The sequence below is a fragment of the Cryptosporidium hominis genome, assembly GCF_000006425.1.
Source record: "Cryptosporidium hominis TU502 chromosome 1 CHRO011116, whole genome shotgun sequence".
NCBI classification, from domain to species: domain Eukaryota; phylum Apicomplexa; class Conoidasida; order Eucoccidiorida; family Cryptosporidiidae; genus Cryptosporidium; species Cryptosporidium hominis.
In genome coordinates this window covers 4,231-14,816 of record NW_667299.1, presented here as the reverse complement: position 1 = coordinate 14,816, position 10,586 = coordinate 4,231, and the positions used below count along the sequence as shown (strand labels likewise).

Sequence of the window (10,586 nt, the reverse complement as noted above, 5' to 3'; positions counted from 1 at the left end):
TGAATCAGAATCTTTAACTTGTGGAATAAATGTTTGATAATTTTCACCCTCAATATTAATTATACCAGTTCCTGTTTCATTAATTGTTGAAAAGACAAAATCAAAAGGTATTAATGATGATCTTTGTCCAAACATAGAATATATCGATTTACTAAATTCATTATTAGACTTGACAGACTCTTTTGATAACTTTAATAAGATAGACTCTCCTCTAGAATGATCATTAGAAATTGGTCTTGGCAAAAAGAATAATGGAGTTAATTCATTATTTGGTAGTATTGAAATTAATTTACTATTCAAGTCAATAAATCCATCATTGTTCTAAATAATAATAATAATAATAATAACTTATATAATAGAATTATAATAAACTTACATCATTTCCAAAAGATCTTTCATATAAAATTAATTCTGCAAAGAAGTTATCTTCATTCATTATACATCCATTAGTCTTATTCTTTAAAAGTAAATGTTGCTGAATTATTATATGTCTCTCAATTTCCTCATACAAAAGATTTGGAATTGTAGTCGAAACTGAATGTCCTACTAAAATGATTGGAGTATATGTATTTCCATTAAATATATATTTTGCATTGTGTAAATGATTTATTAATCTTGGAATATTATCTTGAACATTGTGAATAAATATTCTATATTTATAGAAATTTTAATTAATAATTTAGTTTGTGATTAAGAAATGTATAATATATAAATTTTCAACTTACCTCACAGTATATTCCAATACACGTTTTTGGCAATACATATTTTGTTCAATAATGGTTGGTGGGAAATCTGTAATTTGAATCATATGTGGACTACAATTAAGTAACTTGTGTATATTAGCTGCAATATTTAAAACCATAATAGTTGCATGATATTTAGATATATCACAGAAAGAAATGTTTTGGAATAAGAAAGTCAAATCAATGATTTGAAAATCATCAAATCCATTAATATTGAAATCTAAGACATTTTCCTTATATAATCCTTTTAAGAAATATATTGGATAGCCATAATTATAATTATTATATATTTCTTGTTTAATTTCTTCAAAACTGTTGAAAGGTATCTTTAAAGTTGCAATACTATAATTTCGATGTATTCCTTCTGCAATTTGAGTATCAATAACAGAGATTTGATTTGGATTGAGACTATTTAATATACTTTCTGTAATCTCATTCACTTTTTCTATTGAACTTTCCCTTTCTTCTTGATTAAGTTCATTAGATTGAGCTTCAGTCACTTCTTCCTCAGTAAGTTCATTAATACTTTTATGAGACACTATTAAAGTTGCTATGTCATATATGTTTTTATATTCTTCATTATTTTCTTCATCAGGATTAATTTCATTTTCATCCAGAATGTTTTCATTATTTTGTTCAATAATTTTAAGGTAATCATCCAAGTTTGAGAACTCGGTGTTTTGTTCAGTATTCTTTTCGTCTTCATTAGCTTCCTCTGTAATTTCCATCTCAGTGGTGGTGGTGGTACTAGAAGTTGTAGTAGTAGTAGTGGTAGTGGTAGTAGTAGTAGTAGTAGTTGTTGTTGTGGTAGTAGTGGTAGTGGTAGTGGTAGTGGTAGTGGTAGTGGTAGTAGTAGTAGTAGTAGAAGTAGTGGTCTCCTCCTCTCCGTCACCATCTCCATCGCCATCACCATCACCATCACCATCGCCATCCTTTTCATTCTTATTGTCTTTAAATCCATATACAGGCGATACTCCCCCAACATCTGGAATGGACATCATTTCAGGAATCAAATTCTCAAAATTCATGCTTTTCTTATTTTCTTCATTAATTGTAGGGAGTTTCTCAAACAAATCAAGACTTAGCTTACGGAAATTATTTGGAGTGTTATGCACTCTTGGGACTTCACCTCCTAACAAGAATGCATTGTTATTTTGTCCGTGATTATTTTTTGCCAAATCTTTTGGAGTTGTAGGAGGACCAAACTTTTGAGGCCTAAGATAACCTCCCACAGCACTCTCACATCTTTGGGTAATTGGATCGTAAGTCCAATAAGACGCAATGCCACCCCTATCTGCAAGAACTTCCTTCAAACAAATTTGTGGGGATGGAGAAGTGGTATTCAAAATTGGATCCCCATTAGTAATTGCAAACCCAAATGTTGGATAGTCACACTCAAATGTATTTTCTGAAAAGTATGCATTGTAATCTCCCCCACTATTATTATTATTATTGGAAATCTTTACATTCTTTCCAATCAAATTAAACAATTGGTTTGGCATTTCATAATTACATTGACAATATCTTGGGCCAGAAACAACATCTGGAGCAGAAGTATATTCGAATGAAACTGCATTCATATGGAATGAACACTGTCTGTTAACAATATTGTAAGACCATAACCAACAATGAGGATCATTCTGGCAAAGAATATTACAATCATCAACACCATAAACGTTATCAACAACCTCGTATAAAGGTTCAACTAACTGAGCTCCTGGAAATGCACAGAATCCAGTAGTGTAAGTTGTGTAAATAGGACTATCTGTATCAAATGATGTTAAATTTAATCCATATATACCTCCAGTAAAAAGTTCAGGTGCTCCTTTCTTAAATATGGTCTTTGAATCCATTTCTTCATTATTTTCAATATCTTTCTTATCCCAAATCATATATGAATTCTTATTAATGTTTTGAGCTTTGTTATTAACTGAAAGTGAAATTTGTTCTGTGAATGGAAGCAGGCTTATATGAACAAAAATAGGCTTTCCTGAAATTGTCTTATTTTGATTTTCCAAAGATAAAATATCACTCGAGTTTGTCTCATATACTAATTTCTGATCTGGATAGTTTGGTAATCCCATTGAAATAGAAAATGTCTCCAAATTATACTTTTGAGTACCATATATTACATAAGAAGATGCTGTTTCAAATGGTAATAACAAATTAGAGTTTGGTGTTGAAAATTTCATATCAAATAAACTTCTTGGTATCATTTGAGTTTGAACATTTTTAAATCCACTAGTGAAAAACAGTACCTCTCTTGATGGACAGGGATTAGGGAATTCAAAACTCCTAGTATGTTCATTCAAATCTGTTGAGTAAGTCCAGACTGAAGTAAATGGCCCCACTCCCTTAACCAATAATGGGTCGTTCATTGACTTTTCTTGAAATATTAACCTAGACTCTACCCATGATTGAGCTGACGGATTTCCGCATTTTAAACCTGTTGGAAGATTGATTGAATGCAAAGTTGGTTCAGAGCTACCTGTTCTACTTGGTAATAATACTGCAATTTTCACTGTTCCTTGATTACAATCAACTACTGCATAAGATAATGAATCTGAACAAACAAAGCCAAATCTGGAAACTTTTGAATTTTCAACCTGCGCAATAAACTGAATTGATAAATATGGATATATTGTTGGGAGTAAACTCTTTGTTACTGGAAATTTATATCCATATTGGCTCATACAAACTTCTGATTCCAAATCAAGCATTGATGGACCAGATAATGCAGTAAATTTACGATCACTATTTGCATACTAGAATAGTTATATTAATATTAGAAAAAAAAAGTAATAAAAAAGAGTTAAAGTCTAAGAATTGGTTTAATTCATAATAAATTAACTCTTTTTTATTGGAATAACTTACCGTAGATTTCATGTAATCCTGTGGCACTGGATTACGTTTTGTTGGGTTTGTTGTAATATCATTTAAATCAGTTTTTAACATTAAGAATTTTCTCATGCAGTTATCTGCTGATATATCTTCATTCGCAATCAAATTTCTCAAATCTAGAATTTATGAGTTTTAATTACTGGATTAGATTGGTCACTTTTCAAATTATATTTTTACTTACTTTCTTTCATTAACATTCTTTCACTGTATATTCCTGTTATCAACAGTAAATATACTGTAATGATTCCATTGAAAATCATTGTTTTAACTGAATTCATCATTGCTTATTTCAAATAACGAATTCTTCTTTAATATTGTTTTATTTTTCAATTCTCACAAATGAACTCCCCTGTTTAAATCTTGTAATATCTATTAATATCAATGAAATATATATTTATATTTATCCAACTCGAAATTATTCCATGTAACTTTTAAATTATATTGCTGCTTTTAATAAGTATAATATACTAATTATATTTTAATTATTATTTATTTATCCAATTACTCGACTGGTATCCTGTTTTTTAGTGCATTAAATGGGGCACAAATGCAATCCCCACGCATTTTTTTAACAGTTAAAATTTGAATGGGGGAAGGGGTACAAAAAAAAAAAAATCTAAATTTAGATTTCTCAAAGTTGATTTTTTTTTTTCAATTAAAAGAAGGAATTAACAAATAGAACTCATTATTATATTCCATTTTTGTTTAATTTATTATTATTTTCCATTTTATTCATTTTTTATTAGATAAAATTTTATTTCAATTCTTTTTTATACATCTTAGTATATTTCCGAATCTTTTCCTTATTGTAATATATGATAAAATTATTTAAATGGCATAATATTGGAATTTTTAATTCCAGAAAGTGTGCAAAATTTTTTTTTCTGAGAAATTTTGTATTTTTATGACAAAACTTACCGGTATTTACTGCTATCATATGATTTGTCCACATAGATGCATGCACAAAAAAAATTACGTGTCAAAAACGAATATATAAATAATATTATAATCACAAAGAATAAAATCATTGCGGAAAAAATATAATTAGACAAAATTTAGTAAATTAGTAATGATTTAAAGATAAAGGGACAAGACCAAGCTGAAAATGCCGAACAATCTTATGCAGAGTTGCGAGCTTAACAGTAGATCAATATGCATCTGAAAATAAAGTTTTTCCAGAGAGAAATAATCTACCTTCTATCTTTCTAAGTACTACCGAGGCTTTCAGTACCATTTTCTGTGCTATTTGATGATTGAATTGATTCAGTGACATTTGTTTGTTCAGGTACATATTTAACATTTTGTTTAGTGGAGGGGAATACAAGAGACATTTCATATTTCCAAGAACAATATGGAGATTTCACAGACTAAAATTGAAGTTAATTAGAAATAATTCAGTTTGAATCAAAACTTACTTTGAACCTTACTAATTGATCATTTCCTTTAAATCCCTGTCTCAAAACATTCTTTGAGTTAATAACAATCTATATTAGGTAAGTAGTATTAATTTTTAAAGTAATTTGTTCATGGAAAGAATAAAAAAAGGAGGAATCTTAACTTACAGTAGAAAAAGAGTTTGTATCAATTCCAATAGCAAAGTGAATTGTATCATTTCTTGAAAAAGTTGTATTATCTGGCAAGACAGTCTTACTACTTGTAAGATACCAAGATAAATCATGAATTTCTACAGAGTCTTCGTTTATATTATAAAGCAGAGATGTATAGTTTGTTCTTGTTGATGCCTGAATCTGGACAAGTGGATTCATATTCTGTCCTTTTCCCAATTCTTGAATATTACAACGCAATATAAGAAATCCTCCTGGGTTCATTCCCCTATTTAGTATAACAGATGTAGAATTAACACAAAGACGTCTTTCATCGAGATAACAATCGTCTAAATCCTTTAAGATTATGTTTTCTGAAAATACACCAGTAAACTTCTATAAAAAAAATTAAGTTTCATGTAAAGTAATATTCACAAATTTCCAATATTCTCTCTTTTGTTTCTTAATTAAGGTATTGGAAATATTACTCCCAACTTACCCCAGTGAACCCAATTAACTTGAGCAAAATGAAAACTAAAATTCTAAAATTCATTGAAGATCAAAACAACCTTTATTGTATTCAATCCTATTTTACATTAACTTAAATAATTTTCTCTACTGTTTATTTATTATTATATTCGCTTTTTTTTTGTATTTCTTTTAGGTATCCAAAAATAAAAAAGTTTGCCGCCTTAATTGCATGTTCTCCCCACACTCCTAAATCAATGTAGGATATATTTAAACAAAGACACAAGTAGTAGAGACTTAAATAATAAGAGAAAATAAACAAAAAGAAACATTAATACATTATAAAACTTAACAATTGCTAAAAAAATCGTGTTGTAATATATATACACATATATATTGCACAAAGCCAAGTTAAAGCTTAAGAACGACTGTCAAAATCTACATTAACACTTCCATAATCATTTTGCAGTGACAGATCCTGATCATTTTGGATCTCCAATTGAACATTGGTTTTATTCTCGTCTAAATTAGTGTTTCAACTTTCATCCTCCCCTTGTAGCTGAAGATCTATATCTTCAGTATCCAGAAAACGTCTCTTTTTCAATCTCAATCTACCTTGATTTTCTTCGTGATCAAGTTCCTTCTCATTATCAGATAGTCCATCATGATTTGTGTTTTCTTGGGGCTGAGCCTCTTTTTTTTCCTTCTCTTCCTCCTCTAGAAGTGCAGCTGTTTGTTCTTCTAGACGCTTAAGTTTCAGCAGTCTTTTCTCCTCTCTTTTTTTGGCATCATTTGACTTTTTCTTCTTGTTTTTCTTCAATTTTGATGCCAAAGTGTCGGATTCAGAACTAGAATCACGCATTTTGGAGCCAATTTGCTCAACATCAGACTCTTCGTTAGAATTGGAAAAGGAGTTTTCGCTGCCAATATTACGTGATCTGATTCTATCCTCTTGCCTTTTCTTCTTCTTTTTTTTATCCTTTCTACTCTTCTTTTCCTTATTCTTAAGGGACTTTGAAGGATGTTGTCTCTTTTTTTCCTCTACATCACTAGAAGAGTCCAAATTTGATCGAGTTTCTGATTGAGAATCTGAACCTGTATATGGGTCTGATTCATTTCCTGAAGCTAATTCGTCATCATTGTCATCATCTTCATCATCTTCTTCAACCCTTTCGAGGTCATCGCTTCTATCTCGTTTAGAAGATTTAGATCTTTTTTCAACTTGAATATCTGGTAAGCTAGCTGCAATACTTTCAGCTTCTTTTCCAAGCTCAATTGAAAGAAGCTTAATTCTCTCAGAAGCAACCTTCTCCTCCTCCTCCTTTCTCCGTCTCTCCTCTTCCTGTTTCTTCCTAAAATCTTCACTTCGAATTCGTAGCTCCTCAACATCCCTTTGCTCCTTCTCATAAACTTGCTCAACTATAGGTAGAAGTTCTTCGAATCTAGAATATAACTTCCTACTCATTATTAATTCCTGTTTTGTTAAATATTCAATATTTGGCAGCAAATCAGTTCCTTCCAGCGGTATTGCTGATAACTTGTATCTAAGATCATCTTTATTTTCTGTATTCAAAACTATCTTATTATCCTGGTTATGCATAACAATACCTGGAACAAACTTTTGGAGCGATGTAACATTAAGTTTATTATTCTTAATTTGATTAATAAAATTCATATCAACCACTTGAAAGGTCTCTTTAATAATTGAAAGCCAATGGTAAAAGTTTCCAACTGCCTCACATAACATCATCCAGTACTTTACCCTACCTGGGTGTTTTGCTCTCTCCATATCTCCCATTTCAGAATATACAAGTCTCTCTAAACAATAAGTAAGCCCTATCTTAAAAGTCAGATCACTTGGCCACCTCAAAGTTGCCTTCTCCAACAACTTTCTTGCATCTTCCCACATATTCATATCAAAACAACACTTAATTAATGACATGTGGATAGTCTTTTCTGTGGGGTCAAACTGTAATGCCTGTTGGAAAAGCTTCACCGTAGTCTTCATAATTCTTTTCTGCTCCGCAAAGTGAGGATGAGAACCCAATACCTCATTCCTTCCATCAATTCCACCAACATTATTATCATCCACTATTGATCTCAATGTCAAATTATGTTGGGCTGGTGGCGGGTTCCTCTGAGTAGAAACTGCCAATAGGACCGCATGCAAAACACCTAAATTTATTAGTGCCACGTAATGCATGCAAGAGGCGGCACCTTCCAAGGCACTTGAAATATCTGTCATATATTTCCACATGTCTTTGGAAGATTCAAATAATCCACATTCCGCAGCTTGGATAAGAATTAAATTACTTGCAATATAATTAAATGATTCATGTCTGAGTACTTCCGATAAAACAAGTCTAGACTGAATGCTTGTTGGGTTATAAATGCTCATTTCACCTGAATAGTTTGATTGAGACTGATATTTGGCTTTATTGTAAAGTGCAAACCCAAGAAGAACTTTCCCAATATTAGAGTAGTACGTATTTTTTGACTTTATAACTTTACTTAATGCACTAAAACTCTTATCAGGCTTCTTTTGACAAAAATAAATATGGGAGAGTAAGAGATTTGCAGATTCGTGATTGTTACCAATTCCTGGAGCCCAAGAATATACTGAATTTGTGTTAGAGTTTGGTTCTGAGTTTGAACCTGAATTCAGCGTTCCAATATCTGGAGATTTTGAATTTAAAGAGAGCTCACAGTACTGAGCAGCAAGTTGGTAGTCATTTCTTTCTAAAGCTAGACAAGCTCTTCTAAGCCAAGCAGAAGTAAACCAAGGAAATTCAGATGTAAGCCTTTTATACTCGTCATTGGCATTGGCATAGAATCCTTTTAATTCGTGACAAATTGCAGAATTAAACCTGATAACAATCTCAACAGTCTTGTTTGAGTTTAATATACTTTTTTTAAACCATTCCTTACTTTGATTAAAGATTTCCAATGATTCATTTAACATTGTATACTCGTTGCTTCCAATACAACAGTGTTCTGGTGATAAAGATGTCGCGCATTCCATGATACATACTCCTAAATTGTTTAAGTAAATTCCAAAATTCTCCCTAACTAAATCCTTATACCTGAGGTAAGGAGTTGAATTCAACATTGGATTATCACAACTTGAATTTCTTTCGCTATCTCTTGGTGAAGGTAAGGAATTACAATTAACTATCAGGTACTTGAGACAAGAAAATAATATTACAATAAGAGGAATAGGTTTGAGAGTTGCTGAATAGTTTGTATATTTGGAAATCAAGGTAGTAATTACTTCATAGTTATAGTCGCTGCGACGAATTGTCCTCCTTCCTCTAAATAAAAGACATGTCGTAATTTTTTGAAGAAGGAAGACAATAATATAGCATTGTTTTGAATTAATGTCATCCATTCTATCCAATATGAAAAATAGATAATGCAGACAATTAAGGAGTCTTTCTTCAATTGTTAGTTGAGAAAAGATTGAAATTGTGGTAGGAATCATAGCCGGATCTTCAATACTCATGATAACTAATGAAATTGTGGGGATTAAAAACTCATAAAGATATTCAATAGGGAGGTTATAATCTTTTAGAGAGTCAACTGATCCCTTAATTCCCAAAGATTCAAATGCTTTATGGATATATTGTGTTGAAACATCCCATTTCTGAAGTCCACAACTTGTTTTAATAGCACCAAGTAGGCAAGATAAATAAAGATTGAGTAAAGTTTTGTCTGTATTATAGAAATTTTTAAGCACATCAACAACTATAATATAGTGAGAATGAGCATTAGCAATATCTTTTCTGAGATGAAGCCTCTTAGCAATGTGGAAATGAGCCTCAAGAGAACAATAAAAGTTTGAACATCTTTTTGAAATGTTGTACAGTTCTTTCTCAAAGTTGCTATTAGGAGTATAACCCAAATAAAACTCAGCATTACTGGCATACAAAACAAGAGCTGGGTGACTTGGGAATATCTTAGCTATAATCTCAAAGGCATTCTTGAGGCTAAGACCCTTGTAATTAGTGCTTTTTGAATAGCACAAAAGTAAGTCAGAAAGAGTTTGCCTTTCAAATTGTGTCAATGAATCAATAAAAGTTTCATTCTCAAGTAAATCTCTGTTGAGTTGAGCTTCCTCTTTACCCTCCTTTTTTATAAATAAAGTTTCCATTTTCTCCTTGTCATCACCAGTAGCATGAATAGTGTCATCATCGGTTTTGGCGCCAAAAATGCAAATAAAGATTGCCCTTTTACAGCATTCTTGAGACTTTTTGAGATTACCTAGGCGAAGATTGCAGCAGGCCATAGCAAGTCTGACGGTGTTTGGACACTTTTCAGTCCCAAGTATAAGAAGAAGAGTTGAGAATAGTCTTAGAGCCCTGGAGAAGGCCATCTTTTGATAAAGAACATTGGCTAATCCAGATATAGCTTGGGTATCTTTGGTATTAGATTCAAGGGTAATGGTAAATTCCTTCTCCGCTTGGTCAAGAAAAGTATTTCTCTGGGAAAGATCTATCTCATTTGTGATAACACTCTTATATAGATAAAGGAATCCCCAGTATTTATGAATAGCTTTAAAATGATTACTAGATGAATAGTTACAGCTAAAAAGTTTCATAAACTGCTTAAGTCTTTCTTCTATTCTTCTAATAATTGACTCTGACTTTCTGTAGTTAGTCTCAAAGCATCCCAAAGCTAAATTAAGTTCAAGCATAGTCAACATTCCAATAGTTTGAATAGAGTCTTTGAGGCGATTGATATAAATATCGGAGTGTTGATTTTGGTTTTGACTTTGTGTGAGCTTTTCATCCAAGAGTTCATACTCCTCAATACATTCTTGCAAAATAGTTTCACATTTTTCGAGTTCTTCTGCGTTATATAAGTGCAAAGCAAGTGAGTGCCAGGATTCTATCGTGAATCCTTCACTTTTAAGTTTAGAGACAAATTCCAT

General features: G+C 31.4%; 4 protein-coding genes across 4 annotated transcripts; all 4 read right to left on the bottom strand.

The window, feature by feature from the left end:
- Nucleotides 1-721: 721 nt before the first annotated feature.
- Chro.10397 (hypothetical protein) lies at nucleotides 722-3,463 on the bottom strand. The annotated part of the gene is made up of 1 exon (XM_661612.1): nucleotides 722-3,463. One exon carries the CDS (start codon nucleotides 3,461-3,463, stop codon nucleotides 722-724), a length of 2,742 nt encoding a protein of 913 aa, XP_666704.1.
- Nucleotides 3,464-3,497: 34 nt separating this feature from the next.
- Chro.10396 (hypothetical protein) lies at nucleotides 3,498-3,713 on the bottom strand. Its single annotated transcript, XM_661611.1, has 1 exon — nucleotides 3,498-3,713. One exon carries the CDS (start codon nucleotides 3,711-3,713, stop codon nucleotides 3,498-3,500), a length of 216 nt encoding a protein of 71 aa, XP_666703.1.
- Nucleotides 3,714-5,197: 1,484 nt separating this feature from the next.
- On the bottom strand, nucleotides 5,198-5,473 carry Chro.10395 (hypothetical protein). The annotated part of the gene is made up of 1 exon (XM_661610.1): nucleotides 5,198-5,473. The coding sequence occupies one exon, from the start codon at nucleotides 5,471-5,473 to the stop codon at nucleotides 5,198-5,200; it is 276 nt and encodes a 91-aa protein (XP_666702.1).
- Nucleotides 5,474-6,191: 718 nt separating this feature from the next.
- On the bottom strand, nucleotides 6,192-10,586 carry Chro.10394 (hypothetical protein). The annotated part of the gene is made up of 1 exon (XM_661609.1): nucleotides 6,192-10,586. One exon carries the CDS (start codon nucleotides 10,584-10,586, stop codon nucleotides 6,192-6,194), a length of 4,395 nt encoding a protein of 1,464 aa, XP_666701.1.